General features: G+C 43.3%; 1 protein-coding gene across 5 annotated transcripts in view; it reads left to right on the forward strand.

Annotated features, from left to right (window-relative positions):
• Positions 1-26,073, forward strand: part of CAB39L (calcium binding protein 39 like) — a 106,151-nt gene that overhangs the window by 39,349 nt on the left and 40,729 nt on the right. For all 5 annotated transcript variants that reach the window (XM_074960650.1, XM_074960641.1, XM_074960621.1 and 2 more), the window contains one exon: positions 22,412-22,576. In XM_074960650.1, the coding sequence (XP_074816751.1) occupies positions 22,412-22,576 (165 nt within the window). The remainder of the gene's footprint in view (positions 1-22,411; positions 22,577-26,073) is intronic.

The following is a 26,073-nucleotide window of genomic DNA, read 5'->3' on the forward strand; positions in this document are numbered from 1 at the left end:
CAAAGATTACTTTAGCTCTTTTGGCCACAGTGTCACCCTGGGAGCTCATTTTCAACTGATTATCCACCATGACCCCCAAATCTTTTTCAAAGTCACTGCTTACCAGAATAAAGCCCTCCTCACTCCCATCCTGAAAGGATGGCCTACATCACTTAGACCATTTTTTGTGAAAATGATAATAGAAATTTAAAAAGCAGTTGCAAGTCTTTTCAAGAAGAGTGTGTCTGTGGAATACACACACAAATATGTATACACCCTCTCTCACTTAGTGTTAATGATCATTGTTATTCATATAATGTGTTACATTGACACTCTTGTTAGTGAGCACAGGTGCATTGACTTTAATGTTGTTGCATTCACTTACATAAAATTTGGTCCAATTAATCCATATACCTTAACCAGTTCCTACCGTTCTAAAGTCCTCTTTCCTTATTTTTCACATCTGATTAATTCAAAGAAGATTCTGTAATAATGGGAAGATTAGCATAACATTAAGAGGATTAAGAAGAGTAATTCTCCAGATCTGGAAAAGTTGAATAAAGCCTCTCTTATACCTCATCCATTTCTCACGCAACGTTTGAATTGAACAGGGGCTCCTTAGAAAGTGTGCATTTGTCCTGATGGGTTCCTGTTCATGGATACTTATATTGTGAGGAGCCAGTGCATACGTGCATGTGTAATATAATCCCAGTCATATGGGACCAAATTCATCCCTGATTTAGCTCCAGCATTGGCACTCCCCATTAAACTGGAGTGATAAGCAGGCAATCAAACAAATCATTAAGAATTGTACTTGATGTAATTATACATCAGGTAAAATTGGACTAGCTTATTTTTTCAAGATGCCTGTGGATGGATACATCAGATAGTTTGGAATTCTGTAGACTTGGCACTTACCTTGTGGTTTTGGGGTTTGGGTTTGTTTTTTGTGTGATTTCACACCACTTGAGTTTTGCTTTGAATTTTACTTTCAACCCAAAAACTCAATGCAAAATTAAGCCAAAACTGCCAGTTTTTGCCTGGGTTAGGGGTAAAACCCAACCAGTCTAGAGCCTCCTGCAAAGCCATTTGCCTGGACCACCTCACTGGAAGACCCCAAATCACTGCATGTTCTCATATTCCCACCCCCACCCACCACAAGTTCCTGTGCCAGGTAGGGTGAGTTCAGTTCCATAGTGGTGATACCGTATGTCTTTGGAAGAAGTTAGAGGAATAGCTGGTGGGAGGTTTGTTAAACAAAATGAACAGGAACTTCTCAATCCAGCCCACAATAAAAAGGGTGACCTCCTGACTCCCTAAAGGTCTCAAGATCACAACCACAAAGCACTGTCCAGAGGACATATTGCATGCCATACAGCACTGAAGCATGAACAGTAAACATCCCACTGGTATTTTTCACCCATCCTTGGTGGGGTTGGGCTCTGATGACTCAGATTCCCTGCAGCTACAGGTTTGGCAACATTTCTGAACCAGCCCTGCAAGCAAATCCATCAAGTTTTACGAGGTTTTCATCCAGAATTATAAACTGATCCATAATAATTTGAAAGTTGGCCCAAGTTCCCTCTGCATTTGGCTTGGGTGTGTAAAGTTGACCAAAATTTTAGATTTGTAATGGAATCTGAAATCACGCAAGTTGTAAATAAGTGGTTTTATTATGAATAGTTATGGTTTTGCCAGCCAGCAAGACAAACTTGAGATTACAGTAAACTCACCCTTTTTGTTTTTCCCTCAGGGATCCATTCACTGTTCAAAAAACACCCTATCAACTAGGTGAAAATTCATTTTGAAACTTTTTTTCTCTCTCCTTCCCCTTTACATTTAAACATACTTAATTAGGCAAATTCATGTAGGTAGGTCAGTGTGGCATGTCTTCGCATTCGACTTCCATGTGCTGTCCTAGAGGTTCACAACTGTTCATAAGAATCTGGAGTGCTAGATTTTTAGAAGCATTTTGATTGTAGTCTTAGGGATTTTTCCTGATCAGGCATTTATATTTAAAAAAACAAAACCCAATTCTGCTGTGATGGGGTTTACGAATCCTACACTAAGGCTGAGGCAGGGGAAGCAGTACTGGGTTCCATCCCTCAGCCATTGCCAAGCATGATGCTGGGGCAAAGATCAATATAAAGGGAGCTCAGTTCAGCAACTCTAAGCAAAGGGTGAAAGAGAGACCATTTTATGAAGGAGCACTACTCAGCGGCAGCAGCAGCAGAAGAAGCGTCTACTCAGGGGATCCAGCTGTGAGTCCCTACCCTCTCCGTGACACTCCCCAAAAGAGAGGGAGAACCACAAGCTAGGGGCACAAGAGGGCTGCAGGCATCGGCCCTTGGCTGAAGTAAAAACTTTGTCAAACATGGCCACATCTGAAACTGTCTAGCCAGTCTAGCTGAGATCACATCCAGAGAGCTACGGTGCCCTGAACTGACAGAAAGATTGGATTCAGAGGCCCAGGCCACTAAGCCTAACGACTGACCAAACCACCCAGCTACACCTGCTCTTTTATGCAGTGCTAAAGACACTGTGCCTAAATCCTGTTCATCTCACTCTCGCATCTGGTCCTAATAAAGTCAGAGGGACTCCCTATGTAAGTAAGATGAGCAATGTGTGAAGAATGAAACATACACTTGCATATTGGAATCGTTATGAGATTATCATTGACTCTAATAGGACTGTCTGTGGCCACGATCCTGCAACAATTGAAGTCAGTTGCAAAATTCCCTTTGACTTCAGTGGTGTATAATCTGGTCCTGTGTAAATAAGGTAAGGACCTGGCCTCTTGTCATGTCTGCTGCTGCACAAAGCTCTCGGGCGTACTGGATTTTGTGGGAAGTTTCACATTTCAGTCTCTTCTGCTCTAGTGCCAAGTGAGGCAGTTGCTCTGGAGGTGAGTGAGACTTCAAGTATCCTTTAGTGTAGGGGGTTGTAACTGAGTTGGAAGCCAGGAGACCAGGAGTTCTAGTCTCCCCTCTTCTGACTGCTTTTTTATATTTCTCTGTGCTTCACAATTCTTATTATTGATCAAGGCATCACACGCCTAGGAGACGTTAAGTATAATTCCCTTCATTTTACAAGTTCCCTAGCAGGTTGCACAAGGACACTTGGGGTAGAAATGGGAATCAAATTCAGGTCTTTGTATGGTAGACCCAAGTCTCTTCCACTTAGTCACACTGCCTTTTAGAATGTGTGTTGGAAATCTGTGTGCTTGGCTATCCTGTTGCTAACTATTGCTCTAAGAACTAGGCCACATTCTTCTCCCAAAGCCAGGAACAGAACTCATGAATCCTGATCTTAAACATTCTACTGCTGTCTAGCAAAGAGTTGTGTAACCTACTGGCAGAGTATGTATCACATCCCCCCCCACCAGGGATTGATTCACATACTCCTTCACGAGTACAGGGCTGTGCTAGGGTTCTGAAAATCCTGCGTTCAAACCTTGCTGGTGGCTCATGGAGGTCCTTGTGGCTGCACATGATGGAATATGTTTTTCCAGTTTTCTTCTTGGAAAAAAATTGGTTGATTTAACTCCCGCAGTTAAAGAGAATGCCCTTAAAAATAGGTTCTATAGTTAAAATAATTATACTCAATCAGTTCTTCCATGATGTGCAGCAAACCCCAGTGTTCCATATTTTGGTCACTGGCCACATTTCAATGGTTTGTGTCAAGCAATGGGTAGGTTTCAAGGTTGAGAAACAGTAACTTAAAAAAAACCCATATTTATATAGACCATACTGGAAATATTCCCGAGGTTCAGATTGAAACTGGCTATCAAATCCTCTTCTCCAGATTTTTGTGCACAGTTGAGAATGTCTAGTTTGCTGGATAGATCATGATTTCACAGACTGCATGGAAATCATGACATTTAGCCCAGTACCATGAAGCTGCGGTTGCTTGTGGGAGGTTAGCGAGCTGGTCCCATCCCAGAGAGGAGTGGGGAGGTGGCAGGCCAGTTCTATCCTGGAGAGGGAGTGTGACCACATGGTGCCGGCCATGGTGCTGGCTTGCTCCAGCCCATGCACTGCTGTTGCTTCCTGTCCAGCTGGTGAGAATTGGGGGTGGAGCTAACAATGCAATGATTTAGAGCCCGGGCCTGCTCCATGGTGGCTCCTGGCAGGCCTGGGGGGAGATTGAGATTGGGATTGGCATCTGTCCCCCACTCTAGTCAGTACAGTAGCCTGTGTCACTGCTGCTGATTAGAACACAAGCAGGTGCATGAGGGGGCCCTGTCCCAGGGGAGTATCGGGGTGTGAAGGGGCCCTGCCCCAGTGGAGGGATTGGGTGGGGGAATGGATCCTGGTCTCGGTTCCTTACCAGCTGGCACTGTGGTATCTCCTGCGGCCTGTTGGGGGGTAATGAGAGCCGGTCCTCCCAACCTTTAGTATAATTATATGTCTTCCTGCTAGCGATACTGTCAGCTGGGACAGAGGTAAGCTGGAGTCAACTCATTGAAGAACTAGGAAAGTTGAAGTTTAGGCCTAGGAGTTCTCATGGGCAATGTTCCCTCTAATTTTTAACAGGCTGTGTGCGCAAAAAATTTCTTCTGTGCTGCTGCTGCCGAAGCCAGAGTGCACGTGGGGTTTAAGATCTGTGTGTGCACGCACACATGCACAGCTTAGAGGGAACAGTGCTCATGGGTGTTTCTCAAGGTCTGATATTTTGTCCTAATGATTTTGTATGTTTATAGAAAACATCAAAAAGGAAAATCCAGATGCACCTGAAGTAGTGGAGATCCATTTGTACTGTGTATACTGTTAGCAGTATGAGGGTGATGATAGGTCCTTGTCGTCGCTATCTGAGATTGCACATAAGGATCATTGTGAAATTAGCACAGGGCTGCTGAAGCCAGGAACTCCATTTACACCATTTCACTGATTGTAATAAACACATCACTGATATTCCATGGGATGCTGCAAAAGCCGTCTGTACTTGGTTATGCTTCTGAATTGGAAGGGCTGCTTTTGTTGTGGGTGGGTTTTTTCCCCTACCACAGACAGGCAGGTGATGTTGCAGAGGAGGCAGCTTGGCTTCTGTGGGTGTGCAAAAGTGTATCTAGTGTATTTATGGAAAAAAAATCAGTCATCTAATATGTTGTTCACTTGAACAGGTGTGTCGTTTTAACCTTTTATGTGTTGGTTCCTGAAATGTCTCCATATGAAATGAGAATACATTTACAAGAACAGAAAACTTCCCTTTAATTTAGTTCATAGGATCATGGTAGTTAATGATCAGAAGACCTGTTGGATCAGTGAGTTGATTTCCCTACAAGTGCAAGATACATTCTATATCAAGGGACTGTATCTAATATTATGTATCAGAGGGGTAGCCATGTTAGTCTGTATCTACAAAAACAACGAGGAGTCCAGTGGCACCTTAAAGACTAACAGATTTATTTGGGCATAAGCTTTCGTGGGTAAAAAAACCCACTTCACGATAATACTTCTAATATTAAACTGATCTTGGCCAAAAGGCCAAGATGATGTAAAAATAACCTGATTTTGGCCGTGTCTATAGTGTGGTGTTTTTTTTTTTTTTAAGCCAACATGCCCTGACAAAGTTATAAGCGTGGTCTACACTAGGAATTTACGTCAGTATAGCTACATCTCTCAAGGGTGTGAAAAATCCACATACCTGATAGACACTATTCTACCAACCTAACCCCCGGTGTACACAGTGCTAGGTCAATGGAATAATTGTTCTCAACCTAGCTAACACCTCTTAGGGATGTGGATTATCTACCCCAGTAGGAGAAGCCCTGCCATTGGCATAGGTAGTATAGACACTGAAGCGGTGCAGCTGCGCTGTTGTAGCATTTTAAGTAGAGGCAATGTGTGTGTGTGTGGGGCTAAGTGCCCCCCACAGATTTCTGTGAATGCCGAGCTGCCCTTGAAGGGCTTGCTCTCCTTGACCTGCCGGCATGAGAAGGAGGCTTTGTCTTTCTGCTGTGCCTCTCCCACGGCACTTCCCGCTCTCTCGGCCCTATCCCCAGCAGCCAGGCCTGGGTGGTAAGCAGAGGGGGCGGGCTGCTGCGGCCTCCCCAGCTGGGCTCAAACAGCTGCTGAACTGCCCAGAGGCAGGGATGCGCAGAAGCCACCCTCAGCCAATGTGAGAAGTGGCTCTCTCCTGTTCCCTGCCAGGAACAGAGGCCAAGCCAGCTGGAAATTCTGGCAGGCACAGTGTGGTGCCCCTGGCCGCTGGGTGCAGGGTGTGTGTAGGGGGTCGCTGGGGAAGGCGCTGGGAGCAGGGTCCCTCTGCTCAGCTGGAAGTAGGGGCACTGCCCACACCTCTCCCCCCTGCTGAGGTGTCCGTGAGGGCGCAGGGGAGACATTGGTGCTGTGAGTCTCCCCAGCCTGGCCAAGAGGCACGTGCTCCTCACTAGGAGCCAACGAGATTGGCTGCCCTGGCCCAGGGAGGTGGGGCCGGAAGGTTCCTCCTAGAGGCGATGCTTGGGGCAGACATGTGGCCCCCCTTTACATTGTGTCATCCCCCTTCCTCCCCGTCAGCAGGCATGAGTCATCTCTGCTTTTAAGTGTAGACACATCGGTAGTGCTCACCCATTGCCTGATTAGTGCCCCAACAGTGTTAAAGCACACCTTTTTGTTGTCTGTACAGACAGGACCAAGCCATATTATCATGCCCTAGTCTGAGCAGAACACTCTGGTCTTGAGCATCATTTATTAGAATTGATGTACCAGTTTGTCTCATGCCACAGGCATGACCAAACAATGTTTTATAACACAGTAGGGGCACCAATATATTTTTGAAGCATGCTTAAACACAGTCAAATCTATAATATGGACAGGGCCTTTGTGTCCCAGCAACCAGGTCTGCAATTATAAATATGTTCCTATGTGGGTCGGGAGCAAGGCTAGGACTGGATCCTGAGGCATTTCAGCAAAGAGCTTCTTCAAATAGCTGGTTGTCAAAAGCAAAGGAGACTATTTTTAAAACTCTGCCCCACCTCTCTTAGCAATACAAGGTCATAAGCATTCCAAGCCACTTCTAAGCAGAATAAAGGGATACTAGGAGGAGAACAGAAACATAGTGCATATTTCCCAACATAGCGTTAATTCCCCCATCCCAAGACTGATAAATTCTTATTTATTATTTGTTAAATATAAACAGTGTGCTGCTTGTCCATGAACAAAACTCAGAGGAAGTCTCTTCTTCATATTGCTTTGTGTCTAAATGGCCTTTTAATATTATTTGTATTGCAGTAGCACTTAAAGGCCTCAATCAAAGATTGTGGCCCAATTGTACTGCACTCTGCAAACACACAATAATAATAATAATTAATAATTTAATAAAAAATCCTTGTCTCAAAGAGTTTACAGTCTAGCTAAGATCAAGTATAATATCAATTTTGTGTCTAATGCATCCTCTGACTATATTTTGCATTTGCAGAGACATTATCTAAAAGGTCTTTCCTGTTTCTGTTATGATCCTATCAAGTAAATTACAATAATTTGATTTTTACTTGTGAGAGCGCCAAATCTGGGTATTTTTTTTATAAGTTACACAAAGTATTAGTCTCAACTTGCACTGTTTAATTTGTCAAAATATGAAGACATGTTACTACCCAGAAAACAACTTTTTCCTAAGCAGAGGCGTCACAGTGTATGCATAATTTTCCTTAAATCAGAGGACTTACGCCACTTTATTCACAGAGGACATAATAGACCTTTGTACATGCTACAACCACAAAGGGACATCTTGCACTAGTCAGGTGATCTAGTCAGTTTGGTAGCGTGCTTCAAAAATTGTTGTAATTCTGCATTTGCAGCAGGGAATTTAGTACTCTATAATCAGCAGAAGTGAAGCTGCTATACATGCTGCTCATGAATTAGGAATTACACTTTGTGGACCAACAGGTGTTGTTTGTCATGGTAGAACAATGCAGAAAATAAACCCCTGAAGTTATGATAAAAATACCTTATTTAGTTTTCATTTGAGACTATACTGTAGTAATTTCTGGAGACTAAATTGTGTGCAGTAAAATTGCAGAGGAGGTAAAGAAGCTGATGTAAAGACTGTAAAAGGGAGGAGTTAAAATTAGGGTTGTCGATTAATTGCAGTTAACTCTTGATTGAATTAAAAAAAATTAACTGATTAATCACACTGTTAATAGAATACCAGTTGAAATGTATTAAATATTTTTGGATGTTTTTCTACATTTTCAAATATATTGATTTCTATTACAACACAGAATACAAAGTGTACAGTACTCACTTTATATTATTAGTTTTATTACCAATATTTGCACTGTAAAAATGATTTTAAAATTTTATTTTTCAATTCACCTCATACAAGTACTGTAGTGCAATCTCTTTATCGTGAAAATGTAACTTACAAATGTAGATTTTTTTTGTTACATAATTGCACTCAAAAACAAAACAATGTAAAACTTTAGAGCCTACAAGTCCACTCAGCTCTACTACTTGTTCAGCCAATTGCTAAGACAAACAAGTTTGTTTACATTTACGGGAGATACTGCTGACTGCTTCTTATTTGCAGTGTCACCTGAAAGTGAGAACAGGCGTTCGCATGTCATTTTTGTAGCCAGTGTTGCAAGGTATTTACATGCCAGATATGCTAAACATTCATATACCCCTTCATGCTTTGGCCACCATTCCAGAGGACATGCTTCCATGCTGATGATGCTCGTTAAAAAAAATGTGTTAATTAAATTTGTGAGTGAACTCCTTGGGGGAGAATTGTATGTCTCCTGTTCTGTTTTACCTGGATTCTGCTATATATTTCATGTTATAGCAGTCTCGGATGATGACCCAGCACATGTTTGTTTTAAGAACACTTTCACAGCAGATTTGACAAAATGCAAAGAAAGTACCAATGTGAGATTTCTAAGGATAGATACAGCACTCAACCCAGGGTTTAAGAATCTGAAGTGCCTTCCAAAATCTGAGAGGGATGAGCTGTGGAGAATGCTTTCAGATGTCTTAAAAGAGCAACACTCCGATGCAGAAACTACAGAACCCGAACCACCAAAAAAGAAAATCAGCCTTCTGATGGTAGCATCTGACTCAGATGATGAACATGAATATGCATTGGTCCGCTCTGCTTTGGATCGTTATCGATTTATCAGCATGAATGCATGTCTTCTGGAATGGTGGTTGTAGCATGAAGAGACATATGACTCTTTAGCGCATCAGGAACATAAATATCTTGTGATGCCAGCTACAACAGTGCCATGCGAACACCTGTTCTCGCTTTCAGGTAACATTGTAAACAAGACGTGGGCAGCATTATCTCCTGCAAATTGTAACCAAACTTGTTTGTCTGAGCGATTGGCTGAAGTAGGACTGAGTGGACTTGTAGGTTCTAAAGTTTTACATTGTTTTATTTTTGAATGCAGTTATTTTTTGTACATAATTCTATATTTGTAAGTTAAACTTTCATTATAAAAAGATTGCACTACAGTACTTGTATTAGGTGAATTTCTTTTGTTTTTTACAGTGCAAATATGTATTTTATTACAAAAAGTGAGCACTGTACACTTTGTATTCTGTGTTGTAATTTAAATCAATATATTCAAAAATGTAGAAAACATTCAAATATATTTAAATGTGGTATTCTATTATTAACAGTGCGATTAATCACGCGATTAATTTTTTTAATTGCTTGACAGCTCTAGTTTAAAATCAACATAACCCAGCTCTGAATATACCCATGCATCAATATTGAGTTCTACCTGATCTTCAATGGCAAAGGCTGCATCCTCTCAAGTTAGTACTTGTGTTCAGCAATTTGAGATGAGTGTTTAGAGCATATGTGGGGGAAATGAACACAGCATTGAGAGGTGCTTTATCATGTCAAGAGTCTGAAATGTGACTAATAGTAGCGAATACGTGCATTAAATTGATGGCTATCCTGGCTATCCTTTTTTGTATATTGTTAATGCCATCACTTGTAAATAATTTAGGCTGATATTCTTAGGATTCTGTACCATTCACTTATTGCATCCTCTTGTAAATATAGTGGGACACATTCATTGATGGTGTAATTTCATTATCCCCAGTGGAGTTAAACCAGAAATGAGTTTGGCCGAATAATACTGAAAATGAAAGAATTGTGTTTGAGGAAACTGTGTAGGTGACAGGGACAGTTTAGGTATGTGGACTTGTGATAAGATCTTTTGTTTTGAGCTATTATTTTTTTACTGTAGTGGTGGTAGTAAAGTTCTCACTTTCAGTTTTATTACTCCTTGGGGAATTCTGCGCCACTGCGCATGCGCAGAATTTAAGCCCTCCACAGATTTCTTTGCTTCCCCGCAGAAAAATGACTTTCTTAATGGGAAGCAAAGGGAAGCCACAAGAGCAATCATACAGCCCTCCCCAGCAGTATGTTTTGGGTGCCCAGGGCAGCCAGCAGAGAGGCAAATCAGTGTGGGACGGGAGCGGGACTGGAGAAGACCCGGCTGGTGGCTCCTACCCTGCACTGGGCTCAGCTGCTAGTCCCGGCTGGGCTGGGAAGGACAGGAATTCCTCTTCCCCTGCACGGCATCTGGGGCTCTATCAGACTCACCCCCAGATTTCTCCCCCAGCTGCAGGAAGGTCTGCAGACTCCTCCGACCTGCGCTTCCTGCACATATCACTCCTCAGCTGCAGTGGGAGGGGTCCCCTGTACAGGGAGCTGCTCCTCCATTTGTCCAACCCGTATGCATCCAGACTCCCCATACCCAGACCCTCCCGACGAGCCCCACTGCCCCTGCATCTGGACCACCCCAACAAGCCACCCGGATCCCCACCCTACCGAGCCCAACCAGCTGCACATGGATCCCCACCCCACTGAGCTCCACTCTCCCAGCATCTGGACCCCCCCCCCCCCACACACACACACACTGAGCCCCAACCACTTTCACCTGGACCCCCCCTGCAGAGTCCCATTACCATTGCACCCAACACCCCGAAGAAGCCCCTGTGAATCTAGATCTTCCCCCCTCACCCGGATTCCCCCCCCTCCCAGCTGCCCGCATCGAGATTGCCCCACACAGGGCCGTCTTAACTCGCACCTGGATTTCCCCCAACCCCCACTAAGCCCCTCCACACTTGGATCCTGCTTTGCTGAGCCTGCCCACACCTGGTGCACCTGGCATGGAGGGGCAGGGCCCTGAGGTGTTTCTGGGGCAGGCCCGGTCCTTGCACTGTGTCAGGGTTGGGTGCAGCCTCACCGCTGAGTCCGTGTCGTGGGGGAGAGCTGCACAGCTCTGTGCAGTCAGTGGCCTGTGCTCCCCATTGCCATGCTGGAGTCGCCACATTTATTTGACAAATAAAATCTGCAGAATTTTAAAATATTGTGCGCAGAACTTTTAATTTTTTGGTGCAGAATTTGTAGTTTTAAGCACAGAATGCCCTCAGGAGTAAAGTTTTTTATAATACCATCCAGCACCATATATCCGGTCACATTGCACATAAAATCAACAGCAATAGCAAAGTCCCTAGTGGACTTCCTGGGGTCTCTGGTTTTGCTTTGAAAATTAGGACCACAACCTTATATTGGCTTTGGAAGTTGACTAGGAGCCAGTGATCTGATTTGAACACAGGCCTGATGGGCAGCCTCAGGCATGGTGAAATTGGGCAGCCACATTCTGTATCAACTAGAGCCTGTGCATAATCTTCACATTCAACTTCAGATACAATGAGTAACAGTAACCCAGCCTGGGTGCTGACAAACTCAGGGATTACTGTGTCCAGGTTGTTGTCCAGGAGGAAAGGACAAAGTTTCCGAATAAGCTGGAAGTGAAAGAAAGCATTGTTGGAAACTGATTCTGTCTTGTCATCCAAGCTTAGTAAGGGGTCAAACAGGACCCAGAGGCTTTTCACAACTTTGACAAAGGGTGGCTGTGTGCCTTTAATGGAAGGTGGTGGAGACATCATCTTGGCCATCTTTTCAAAGCGTTTCCCCTTTCTGATCAGCACCACTTCAATCTGGCTTGGATTTAGTTTGAGCCCGCTGCTCTTTAACCAGGGGCTAATTTTCTGTAAACATTCTGATGTGATGGTGCTGGTTGCATCTGTAGAGAATGAGATATATGTTTGAGTGTTAAAGGTGTTCTGTTGGCCGCACACCTTATGGCGTCTCACTGTCTCTCCTGGGTGTCTCATCTAGATATTTAAGAGAAGTAGGTATAGTGTGGATTCCTGTGGGACCTCACATGTGAGGCCTTTGAAGAGGAGGAGCAGTTACCCATCACCACTCACTGAGTTCTGCTGGAGAGAAACAAGTGAAACCACTGTAGTTCTGGGCCATGTACTCCTGTTATGTCCTGTAGGTGGAGTAGAGCTGGGCAAATAATTGGGGGGGGGGGTTGGTTTGGTAGCCAAAGCAAAAAAAAATAGTTAAAAAAATAATTTAGTTTTGAACCAAAACTGATTGATTTTTTTTTTTTATTTTGCTGAAATGAAAAACCCAAACTTGTTTTTCCCGAGTTGAACAAAATGTTTTGAACATCGTTTTGAAATGACATTTAAACAAAATGGTTCATTTTGACTTCTTTTGAAAAATTTCCCCTTCATATTTTATTCAGCCAAAATTTACCAAATTAATTCTGGTCATTCTGAAATCGTATTTTTTAGCAAATTTGCTATTTGACTGGAAAATTTTGCCCAGCTTTAGTGAGCAAGGCCCAGGGGGCTGGGACACAAGCCAAGGGCTGCTCTTGCCCCCACCCCAGCAGGTGGAGGGTCTGTGGCTCCAGTCTCCTCTGGCTCTGTGGGCGGGGTCTTGGTCAGAAGGGGCGGGGCCTTGTTTTCCACTGTGGTAAAGGCTGCAGAGAAGTTTCCATGCTCACACAGCTGGATCTTACCTGTGTCCCTGGCCATAAAATGTTGGCACATTTAGTGCCACTAGAGCTGTTCTTGTGCTGTACTGTAGTCTGAATCCTGATTGTGAGGCATCCCCAGTGTTGGCTGATGTCATTTTGAAGCTTGATGGCTATTTCTTTCTCAGTTATTTCCTCCAGGAACCGGAAGTTGAGATCTTCAGGGTCAAGTGTTGACTTTTTGAGGATTTGGCAACACAATTGCATTTTTCAAGGAGTTTGGTAGGTGTGCTTCGCTAAAGAACAAGGTGTTGATTATTTCCATTAGCAGTGGCCATAGTTTTTTCTTTTGTTGGCTTTTACCAGCCAGGTGGGGCCTGGGTCCGTTTCACAGATCGTGACTCTAATTTTTTCATGGCTTCGGCATGTGTGTTGGGGCCAAATACATATATAATCTGGTCAGGAATGGAATTTTCTTTCCCATTTAGCTCCATACATATTTGGTTGATCTAATCAGTGAAATTTGCTGACATCTCTTCTCAAGGGCTGATGCTTGGGTCTGGTGTCAGGGCTATGCAGCCTGGGTTGATTGTCCAGTTCACGATGCATAGGGCCCTTCCAAATTCATGACCATGAAGAATGTGTCATGGACTGTGAAATCTGATCTCCCCCATGAAATCTGGTCTTTGTGAAATCTGTATGGTATAAGGTAAAAATACACAAATGTCCCTGCCCCGCAGGCCCCCGCCCAGGGCAGGAGGGTTTGTGGCTCCCCACAGGTATCCGCGCAGCTCTTCCTCCGACCTGGCTCCAGCCAGGGGATGGGGCTTCGGAGCCATAGCCCAGCCATGGTAAGAGCCGTACGGCCAGGCAGCTGAGGGAGCTATGGATCCTTTACCTGCCCAGGGGGCTGGGACACAAGCCAAGGGCTGCTCAGCAGGTGGAGGGTCTGCGGCTCCCAGCTGGCTCTGGGGGCGGGTCTTTGGTCAGAAGGGGCGGGGCCTCAGGTGGAAGGGGTGGGGAGGAGGAGGGACCCTGGCCCCCCTACTTTTGAGAGGGCTCCGCTGCCCCTGCATTCCATGCCACCCTTACTTCTGTGCTGCTGTCTTCAGAGCTGGACTCCTGGCTAGCAACCTCTGCTCTCCAGCCACCCAGTTCTGAGGGCAGCGCCACAGCCAGCAGCAGAGCAGAAGTAAGGACAGCAATACCACAACCACCCTACAATAACCTTGTGACCCCTCCCTCCATCCTGTTTTTGGATCAGGACCCCTACAGTTACAACACTGTGAAATTTCAGTTTTAAATATCTGAAATCGTGAAATCTATTATTTTAAAAATCCTATGACCGTGAAATTGACCAAAATGGACTGTGAATTTGGTAGGGCCCTAACAACGCGAAATAGCTCTGCTGGCTGCGGGTCTGTGCATTGATTGTGCAGGAATAGATGTCTCCTTTCCTGCAGTGGTGCAGTTCTGACTGTTGTATGTGCTGCTGACAGATACATTCAGTGCATCACTGGCACTATAACTACCTACCTGTGCGCTTTATCTGCTATAGCTCATCTATGAATCATGGTGATCTTTTTGGTCACCGGTGGCAGTGGGTAGCTTAAGAATAAGGCATCAATGATGGGCGTCTGTTTAGAAAACAAAACCACTTGCAGATTCAATTCCCAATACCATCATCCTATCCCAGCCAAAACTTAATAAGAATATTTAACAGCATTTCTGTAAACACAATTCCAAGTACTTGTAACCAACCTACTAACTACATTTACTAACAACTTTCAGTTAATCTCTGAGGTGCCTTACTCTGTTGCTTTGATTTAGGGTCTCCCTTGAAATACCAGTACTGCGGTTATCAGGAGGCAATGACTTTATTTGTTCTCACAGTGTTATGTCCTGGGCCTCAGTTATCTTGACCTGTTGCAGTTGTTGCCTGTCTGAGACCTTCTCAGGCAAAATGGCAAACTCAGTGCCCTTCATCTCCCTCCCTTCTGGAAGTTGGAGAAAGTGTCATCAATTCCTCCTCGGCATATGTCTGTCTGGGATGGCAATTTCATAATACCACAGGGCAACCTCATATGCCACCTCTGCTGCTTGCAACTATTTATTCCCAACATAGATGCATCTTGCATAAGTTTCGTGAAGTGGTGGCAGCTCTCAGGGCCACAAATCTTATTGCTTTTTTTGTTTAGCTTTATCTGTCTTTTACTTCTGCAAATCTCCAGTGAATCTGACATCAGCTTCTCCCATTTTTTGTTCTCAGTTTTCTGTTAAACAAAAGGCCTGCAGGGGACAAACCTTGTTTCACTGGTGCTATTATGTAATTTAGCAGTGCTAAATACAGATCAGATCTAACTCTGCAAACTTTTTCCTTTGGTCCTTTTATTTTAACACCATTGTCCATCAACCCATTGGACTGGAGATAATGGAGACAAGTGGTTAGAAGTCTAAACCCAAACTTCACTGCAAACTGCTTAAATTTATACGCACTAACTGTGGCTCATTGTCTGGCATTACTATGTCAGATATACCATGTCTAGCAAAAGATTTGATATTCTGTGATGAAATGGGAATTCTGTCTGTACCATTTCTGAATTGTGGGTGACTTTATGAAATTGTATACGTCATATATGAAATTACTATGTCATGAAAAGCTTATACGTATGTGGATCCCCCTGTGAGTTATCCGGATTTTGTGATATCTCTGCTAGGCCAGAGACAATGGTCAATGATCAACGATCAGAAATAAAACACCTTGGGAGAATGGGTTTGCTCTACTGGGAGAAGACACTTCCTCCTCTTGTTTGAAGGGGAGTGGGGAGAGTTTGGGAGTAATGGAAAATTACCACAAGGCAGAACAAAAGAAGCAGGTAACCCCACCAGAAGTCTATAGAGGGACTTATAGGGGAGGGAACTGTGTGTTGGGGGACAGGGGGAGGAGCTATTTGGCACCAGATTAAGCTGAGGGAGGCTGGTGCAGTGGCAGAGTAGTCAAGGGGGCGGAGGACCCTGCCTGACAGAACACAGATGGTATCCCAAGGGAAGGGTGAGCTAGTGAGGGGCATTGTGTTTAAGATGCTTTATTGCTTTGTGTGATCTGTTGATAGATTGAACAAAGTGTGTGCATATGTGTTGACTGCTTCACAGCTACTCCATGTTTCTGAGAGAGTTAAACTGTAAACCAGAAACTTCACTCCTTTGGGGTGAAATTCTGGGACAGGTGTATGTTTGAGTACTAGAGAGCTTGGAGGGTCAGTGCTGCACCCAAAGGGGCTAGACTGTTGGACAGTGGGTTCCAGCATTTGGAGGTGCAGGGGTTGTGTCCCAGAAAGAAGGTCTGTGCCTTGAGAGCGTGCCCAGGGATGCTGAGATTGGAGCGGTGGCTGGATTCTGTTCAGGCTTCAGGAGCTTGGAACACCCCTAGGAATCCAGAGCACCGAGGCTTGGATTCCCCTCAGAGCGGTCTTAGTGGGTGGTGAGGAAGGGGCGCACGCTAGGATCTGTGATGCATGCTCAATCTCTTGTTTAACGGTAGTATCTACTAGTAAAGCTATCTTGGGGTAATGACAATAATAGTGTAGAACGAGCCCATACTTTTTTCAATATAAATGTAAACAAATGTATGCTTGCTTTGCTCCAGGGGGATAATTTGCCTGTACCAACGAGGTAGGCTCTTTTGCTTGATGTGACCTGTATTTTTGGCATATGTGACAAGTCCTGCCAGCTTCCTCAATGTTGCCACTTATTTGAGGCTAATATAAAACATTTCTAGCCCTTCTCTTAGGTTTTTCAAACCTTACATTAACTTCATGTATCCTTTTTAACATATTTTTGTGTAACACCTTAGGGATCACCATCCTCCTTTCTTTAAACAAAATCTCATCTAAGACTGAGGTGAACCAGTTCCCGAGGTGCCCACAATGACAGGAAAATGATTGAGATATACCCAGATAATCCGGGTCAGTAACTTGCACCAACACACTGCAGAGGAAGGTGAAAAACCTCCAATCTCACCTGGGGGGAAAAATCCCTTTCCAACCCTATATTTTGAGTACGTGAGCAAGAAGCAGCCATCAAAACATGAGAGAGAATGCTCGGTGCCATCTCAGAGCCTTGGTGCACATGGTCTGGTGTCCCATCTCCAACCATGGCCATCCCTGATGCTTCAGAGAAAGGAGGTTTAAAAAGCAAAGAGAAAACACTGGGGGAGGAGGGACACATCCCTTCCTGACCTCTGCAGGTGTCCGGTTGAAATCCTGAAGCATGAGATTTTAGGAACATAAGCCCAAAGGGAGCCCAGGGCTGTTGAACCTTGCCCTCTACCATCACCAATGATAAGATGATATCACAGAAGTCACAAATTCCATGACCTTTTCCACTTCAGCCCAGGGACGACGGTGCCAGAGCTGTCAGCCGGCAGGGGCCCCAGAGCTCCCAGTCACCATGGATGCCATGGGGGCCACAGAGCTCTCAGCCGCCACAGGGCTCCAGCTTTCTTCCTCCCCACCCTCTGGCTTCAGTCGTTCCCCCATCAATCCACCCCCTTAATTTTAGTAAAAGTCAGACAGGTCAGGTGGCTTCCATGAATTTTTGTTTATTGCTCGCGACCTGTCTGTGACTTTTACTAAAAATAACCCTGACAAAATCTTAACCTTAACCATCACAAGCAACCCTTTCATAAAATTGCCCTCCTAAATTTGTTCAGTTGCAAAATTGGTTCTTCAGCTTTAGATCAGTCACAAATTCTTCTATAGTTTCTTTTTCTTCCCTCAAGTTAAAAACATAACTCTCAGATGTACGTAGAATGTAGAACTCAAATTTTTGTAATACAGTTTCATTGTTAGCCACCTGTCCGAGTTAACTGAAAGCTGTAAAACATCAAACGAATCAGAACCTGCTGTTGTCAGAAATAAGGTTGTCTTCTGACTGTCTTCCTTTTCACTGGCACCCATTGATTGTAATTAATTAAGGGCTGTTTAAATTTCTTCCAAGATGTCTTCCATATTTCTGTGAAGCTTCAGGTCTGATGGAGCTTTTATCTGCTCATTCTTCCACTCAGATTATTTTCTTTCATTTCTATTTACTTCTGATACAACATAGAATCATAAAAATGTACGGCTGGAAGGGACTTAGAGAAGTCATCGAGTCCAGCCCCCTGTGCTGTGGCAGGACCAAATATACCTAGACCATCCCTGACAGGCGATTGTCCAACTTGTTTTTAAAAGCTTCCAATAATGGGGACTCCACAGTCTCTTTTGGAAGCCTATTCCAGAGCTTAACTACCCTTACAGTTAGAAAATTTTTCCTAATATGTAACTTAAATTTCCCTTGCTGCATATTAAGCCTGTTAGTGGCTTCAGTGGACATGGAGAACAACTGATCACCGTCCTCTTTATAACAGCCCTTCACATATTGGAAACTATTATCAGGTGTCCCCTTCCCCCCAAGTCATCTTCTCTCAAGACTAAACATGCCCAGTTTTTTTTAACCTTTCCTCATAGGTCAGGTTTTCTAAAAACCTTTTATCATTTTTGTTGCTCTCCTCTCAACTCTTTCCACTTGTCCACATCTTTCCTAAATTGTGGTCCCCAGAACTAGACACAGTACTCCAGCTGGGGCCTCACCAGCGCTGTGTCCAATGGCACAATTGCCTTCTGTGTCTTTCATACAACCCTCCTGTTAATACACCCCAGAATCATATCAGCTTTCTGTGCAGCTGCATTACATTGACGACTCATATTCAGTTTGTGGTCAACTATAGCCACCAGATCCTTTTCAGCACTACTACCACATTTTGTAGTTGTACATTTGATTTATCCTTCCTAAGTGAAGTACTTTTCACTTGTCTTTATTGAATTTCATCTTAATATTTAATAATCAATTTAGGCCCAAGATGCTTGAAACAGAGCCTCTTTGTTCAGTGATACAGTTCCCCAACTGTCTCTGCATCACAGAACATGGGTATCTGCTGCACCCCTACCCCGGACTTCCAGTTTGGGAAGCTAAACAATTTAAAGTCACAGTTCCAAAATCCACAGTCTGTAGCTACTAGGTGTTGTAGGTTTCTCTTGTCCTTTGCTTCTTGGATCATATGGATGTACTCAGATACTTTTGTTCCTGGAACAGAATGTCTTCTGCATATAAGGCTGGAGTGGCATTCCCTCCAAGGAACAAAGTGCTTGTGTACTTCAGCAATGGGAGCTATTATAAAGAACTGTGAAGCTTAAATACAAGTGGCAAAATAGAGGCTAGAAATGATCTTTAAATTAAGGACCTGCATTTGAGGCTTTGGGGTCTCCCAGCACATAGATTATGAGGCTTCAGTCTGGAGAAGAGGCTATTGTAGGGTGACCAGATGTCCCTATTTTATAGGGACAGTCACAATATTTGGAACTTTTTCTTATATAGGCGCCTATTACACCCCCCACCCCCTGTCCTGATTTTTCACACTTGCTGTCTGGTCACCCTAGACCATGATAAGAGCACTTATCTTTTTGCTGGAGGATAGTATGTGAAAGCCAAATTGCAGCGTATCCAAGAGGGAATAAAAGAAGATGTTGAATTCATCAGTGTAGATCTCATGTGCAAGGAGTTTAGAGGTGAAGGAGAGGAGGGATATGAGACAGATGAAGAAAGAATTGGAGTCAAGATGCTCTGTAACTCCCAGGTTTTTTTAATTTGTTTGTTTTTCCTTTAAAATTATTTACTTTCCTATCTATAGCTCTATGAGGCTACAATTGAAGTCTGAATCTTGCAGAGATTTTCTGCCTGGCAGAAAGGACTATTTGTGTTTAGAGAGAAAAGCGAGGTGGTGATTCGTTGTTTTGTTTTGTGTTTTACCGCAAAATGCCAGAAATTTTCACACCCAGCTAAGCAGAACTGGTGAAAAGCCAAAAATGTACAGGTTTTGCTTCGGATATGAAAATATTTGCACAGCTTTCATAAAGACTTAAATTTTCAATTCACAAAATGACATCCCTGTTTCTAAGCCCTTTTGTACTCTGTGTGATAGCTCTAGTGATGTACCATTAACATTTGATGGTTAGAAATAGGCATGTTTTTAGAGTTAGGTGACCTTGAGAAATGTTTGAGAAAAGAAAGCCTTCTATTGTGGCTAAATAAAACTTTAATTGGGAAGGGAATGTAGATTAATCTCATCACACATTGACCTATCCAAATTAGTGGGCAACTGCAAACCTGGTACAGTTAGGACGTAAATAGTATTTGTTGTTTTGTATAGTGCGGGTGCATGCTGGAAGCTTTCCAGTTCGGTATGAAATCCGGGGGGCGGCTGATTCCAGTCTCTCTCTCCTGTAAATTTGGATTAATTCCATTGGAGTTAATAGAGTTGTATCAGTGTAATGGTGGTGTGACGTCAGCCCCATCTCAAAGTCTCTACCTTGAAGTGCTTACAATCTATATATTGTGTGGTTTTCTACAGCATGTGGTGGGGATTATTTATGTAGCTTTATCATCTTGTTCTTTCAAACACTGGAAGACTTTTCATTCAGTAGAAACTATACTCCTGGGGGAAATCTGTACCACTGCGCATGCGCAGAATTTATGTCCCCCGCAGACATCTTTGCTTCCACACAGGACACCGACTTTCTGATGGGGAAGCAAAGGGAAGCCACGAGCAGTCATGTGACCCTCCCCAGCAGTATGTTTTGGGTGCCCAGGGCAGTCAGCAGAGAGGTAAATCACTATGGGGCAGAGGGCAGGACTGGGCCCCCCCCTCCCCAGGCTCCCATGCTTCCTGCACCCATCGCTCCTCAGCTGCAGGGAGAGGGATCCCTGTACAGGGAGCTGCTCCCCCATCTGCCCAACACCCGTGCATCTAGACCCCCTCCAATGAGCCCCACTCCCCCTGCACCTGAATCACCCCAATGAGCCACCCACACCCGAATCCACACCCTACCAAGCCCCAACCAGCTGCACATGGATCCCCACCTCACTGAGCTCCCCACACCCAGATCCCCCTGCTGAGCTGTATCACCCCCACATCCAGACCTCTCCCTGCTGAGCCACAGCTACCTTCACCTGGACCCCTTGCAGAGTCCCATTACTGTTTCACCCAAACCCCGCAACAAGTCCCTATGCATTCAGATTCCCCCACCCCACACACGGATTTCCCCACTGAGCTGCTCACACCCAGATTGCCCGACACAGAGCCCTCTCAACCCACACCTGGATCCCCTCACACGAAGCCCCTCCACATTTGAATTCTGTCTTGCTGAGCCTGCCTGCCCACACCTGGTGCATCTGGCATGGAGGAGCAGGGCCCTGCGGTGTTGCGTTGCGGTGTTTCATTGGGGAGCAGCCAGTGGTCTCTGCTCCGCAATGCCATGCTCGAGCCTCCACATTTATTTGACAAATAAATAAAATTTGCAGAATTTTAAAATATTGTGTGCAGAATTTTAATTTTTTTGTCACAGAATGCCCTCAGGAATAAAACTAGAGATGGGCTCAGACCAGAAGTCTGGCTCTGAACGTTTGAAGACTGGATGTTCTTCTAAAAGATGTGCTCTAGGAATTATTTTGGGGAAGTTCTATGGCCTGTGTTATACAGGAGGTCAGACTAGATGATCACAGTGGTCCCTTCTGGCCTTGGATTCTGCGAATAGCCACCAAAATTTGGGATGTTCAAAATCTTAACCTGTTTTTTTAATCAGAGTTTACAAATAGCTCCTGTCTCTCTTCTTGGCCAAACCAAAGCCCTGGATTCAAATACCTTCTAGTTTAGGAGTGGATCTGAAGCAACATCCAGATTTTGTATCTTGCACTCATGGTTGATGCACCTGAAAAGTTGTTCTCATCAAAAGTGTTTTAAAGTAAACCGTGGAGGAGGAAGGATATTTGGCTTTGGTTTTGCTTAGTGACAATTGTTTTGTTTTAGTGGAAGCAGGTTAGGTTGTTTACCTGCAATCTAGATATCTGTACGCTCCATCGATAAGTTCCTAGTTAAAGGTAATGGGCCAGGCTTGCTGGTTGGTTTAGGGTCTAAGTGGCAAAAACACTGTCATGGGAAGAATAGGTTGCAGTGATGCAAACCTGACACTGTCTGTAAGGAGTTACTTGGCCAACTGTAGTGGGGCCAGTGCAGCCCCAAAAGTAGGGGGCTTTGGATGGAAAAGGAATATATCCAAGGCAGTTGGGAAGTGTGCTGATTCAGTGTGTCCCTCCACACCTTCCACTTGCGGAGTTCTTGTGGAGTCCTTTGCTGGAAACTGGAGGGAGGGTGGCAGCTGAAACATCCCCTGCCTTCCTTTGGAGTGGATGCCTCCTGAAACGTAAAGGGGCCTTGCTACCACAGAGATGTGTATCTTACACCTTTACCCCAGAATCTGACCCCATTTTATGCATATTACACATATGAATATATGGTATGTTGCATTTAAGTTCACCGGCAGCTGAATTAGTGCATGGTTTTGCCTGAATAAGGGCTGCAGGATCCAGCGTGAATGTCCAGCCCCAGTTTATGCAAAAAATCTAGTAAACCATTTAATAACATTAACCATTTTTTTTTGTACTGGAATCTGTTTGAAGCTTTGTTTGAACAGTTTTTCTTTACCAATTTTATTTACACTGTGATTTGTTCATTCTTTAACTGTTAATGTCCTGTTTGATTACCAGGCATCAGAAGAAGTGTCAAAATCACTGCAAGCAATGAAGGAAATTCTGTGTGGTACTAGTGACAAGGAGCCGCCTACCGAAACAGTGGCTCAGCTGGCACAAGAATTATACAACAGTGGCCTGCTAGTGACACTTATAGCCAACTTGCAGCTGATAGATTTTGAGGTAGGTCAATATTAGTTCTCTGAAAGGAAGAATTCCATCTTTTGATCCTGATACTGTCATTTAGCTTAGTTGTAGTTTCCTAAAGTTTAACTGATTTGTGTAGCTAGGTCTTCCCAACGCTCACTTTCGCTATAAACTTTTAGATTTGCTGAAAGATGGGGGCTTTTTTCAACAGAGCATTCCTTTGTTGTTGTGTAGTGATCAATATGCTGATACACAGGTGCCCTCTTTGTCTTAATTACATGTGATGCATTAGATTCTTTCCCGGCAGAAGTCTATAGAGTGTCAGAATAACCAAAGGATGAACTGTTCAGATGCATAAGGCAATGGGATGCAAAATACTATTGAAAATATTATAATGCTGTTATCTACTTCAGTGGTGTACCCTCACCCTGAGTGGGTTAAATTCTTGGTCACACTATCTCTGAAAAGATACAGAATGAAAATAACCAGAGCCATAGAAACATTTCTTTATGAAAAGAGAGTGAAGGGATTGAGACAGCTTAGTTGATAAAGGTATACAAAATAATGAATGGCTTGATAGATTGGATCAATCCTGTTTTCATTTCTCAGAGTAAAAGAATAAGGGGACATTAAATAAAATGGCAAGGCAGCAAACTGAATATTGGTAAAATAAGAGAATATGCAACTCGTAATTAGCCTTGGAAATGCATTGCCACAGTAGTATAACATTAAGGCAAAGAACTGGGAATAATTTAGAAAAGGATTAGACATTCATATGGACAATGAGAATATCTACATTAGAAATTTATTAAAAATAATTTAGGATGGATATAAACCCTCATAATCAATCTCTGACTGATGCAGGTTGGGAAGAAACTTCCCTGTAGGGAGGTTATTCTAAAACTTCACTATAGCATTTCTTGCACTACCTATGAAGATGCTGTCAAAGACAAGATCCTGGATTAGAGAGCCTACTGTTCAGATGCAATATGGAAATTCCTGTGTTCCCACTTGCTCTGATGAATCATCACAAATAATTCAGCATGTTGGTGCAGGGTTAGAACTCAGGAATTCCGTACTTCCAGTCCTACAGGATGCTGACACAGTGCTTCCCATTAGGCACAGTTTGAAGTAGGGGCACTAACTGAATTTGTTGTATGGGGAGCTTCAGAAATTAAAACCAGTTTCCAGGGAGCATCATCCTTTTATCTTGTTTCCCGGGGTGACTCTGTGCAATCCTATGGGAGTCACCTTTTGTGTGAATTCCTGTGCCCCATTTAATGGAAAGAACCATTTGTTGTGCTGTTACTTTCCGCCTCCTTTGAAAATGAATCAAGAGGAGGAACATTTTCCTCTGTGTGAAACTTGAAGTCCTTTAGAGCTGTAACGATGGCTTTCGCTGAAATGCTGTAAGAAAAAAGTACTTGTGGTATTTCACTGGAAAATATGAAAAATATGCTCCCTCTCATGGCATTTCAGTGAGACTTAATGTTCATTTTGCAGTATTAAATGGCATGGCCTTGGGAGATTTATGTTCTAGGGATAGATTATTTTCATTTACTTTTTAATATAAAAATTCCATTGTCAACACAAGTTCCTTCCTCTCCCTCTATTTTTGAACTGATAGAGGTTTTTTTGATCATAGAATTTCTTCAGTTATTTCTCTTGCAATTGCTAAATGTGTCAGTCGCTAAATGTTTTCTTTAAAATCAGAAACTGTAAAAAAATAAAAGGCACCATCAGCATACAACTTCTCAAGTCATGGGATAACTACTACTTTAAAAGCGTGGCATTCTGTATAGTTTATATCAAATGGGAAATATTCCTTGGCTTATTTCTCCAGAGTACAGTCTTCCAAGCCAGGACTGTCTGATGTGTCAACTGTGCACCAGCAACTATGTGGTATTTATTATTACTGTGAACAGAACTCTAAATACTTCACTTGTGAAATTAGCCTCATCCATGACAAAGTTATATAATCACACAGCAAAACTCTCTGCTTTGCCACAGGCATTATTGTTAGACAAATCAAGCAGATGAAATGTATAATGCATCAGTAAAATGTAATTGAAAAGGAGTTTAGTAACCGTATATGCCCACTGTGTCTTCAGGTTTCCATAATTTTTTGAGTTTCTAAACTTTCGTGGCCACATTTGAGCCTTATTTTGCTGTCTTCCAATTGTTACCCACGTATAACTGATTGAGTGTCTGTGCAATGCATTACTTGTTAGCATGCAAATGTGTTTTTTGTGTTTAATCCCCATTTGTACCATTATAATCATGTTAAAATCTGGGGGGTTTTTTTGGTTTTTTTTTTTTTTTTTTTGAGGATTGATGCTCTTATAAAACAGGTTTCAGAGTAGCAGCCGTGTTAGTCTGTATTCGCAAAAAGAAAAGGAGTACTTGTGGCACCTTAGAGACTAACAAATTTATTTGAGCATAAGCTTTCATGATGCAGCCAATGAAGTGAGCTGTAGCTCACGAAAGCTTATGCTCAAATAAATTTGTTAGTCTCTAAGGTGCCACAAGTCCTCCTTTTCTTATAAAACAGTGGAGATGGCCCTGAGCAGGAATCATGAACCCAAACTCAACTGATCTTTGGGGAGTTCTAATTCGAATTCAGATCTGAACTTTATAACTTGGGCCAATAGCTACAAAAAGCTCTATTAGTTGGCTAATAAAGGGGGTGAGAAATAGCCAGTAGCAGAGGACAAGTGATAACATAAAACTGCTACATTACAGAGATCCTACATTCATTTTCCTGTCTGCAATTCCTTTAAAATATCATATTGGCTTGAGTTGTTTTATGGCATAGGAATCTGGTAAATTATTATCCACATGATGAGTTTATTGTCTCTTGCTCATATCTAGTTGCTGTGCTTTGGCTTCAGTTTTGCCCCTCCTCTACTCTGCCTCTATTGTACCTTGCATTTTTCATTGTAAGGAGAATTTACATTGCAAATTCCACATAAAGGAAGCATTGCAAAATCACCTAATTCTTGCATACATTTTTGATGGGTGTTTGCCTTTAGCCTCTAGGAGATGTGCCATTTTAAAACACATCATTGTAGTACACTTAGTGTTTAAAACTTAATATAATGTTTTTGGCACTCCTCCTACTTTCGTGGCCAGAGATGGTGGTGATTCCAAAATTTAAAATGAGTATGGTGAGCTATGTGGCTGATATTTGTAAAGCCCTTAATGACTTAGGCCTGAGGAACCTGATTGATTAACCCTCTGCTGTGAGCCTGTAAAGCAGTTGTGATTGCTGACTTTCCTGAAGTTCAGACTGGATAGTGCAAGGTCTTTGTCTGTTCAGGGCCCCCCACTCTATGAAAATTCTTCGCTAAATGAGTCTTCCAGAGTCCCTCTGAGGCTGACTTCAGGACTTTGTATAAGGCCTTTTTGTTTGGGCACTTACCTACCTACAATGGGAAATTTAAAAGTATGAGGTTTTTCTTTCAGAAGACCTCCCCCACTACCACCAGCGTACCTGGGTTTCTGTCTGACATTTGAGCATAATACATCAAGAA

The sequence above is a fragment of the Natator depressus genome, chromosome 1 (assembly GCF_965152275.1).
Source record: "Natator depressus isolate rNatDep1 chromosome 1, rNatDep2.hap1, whole genome shotgun sequence".
NCBI lineage: Eukaryota > Metazoa > Chordata > Testudines > Cheloniidae > Natator > Natator depressus.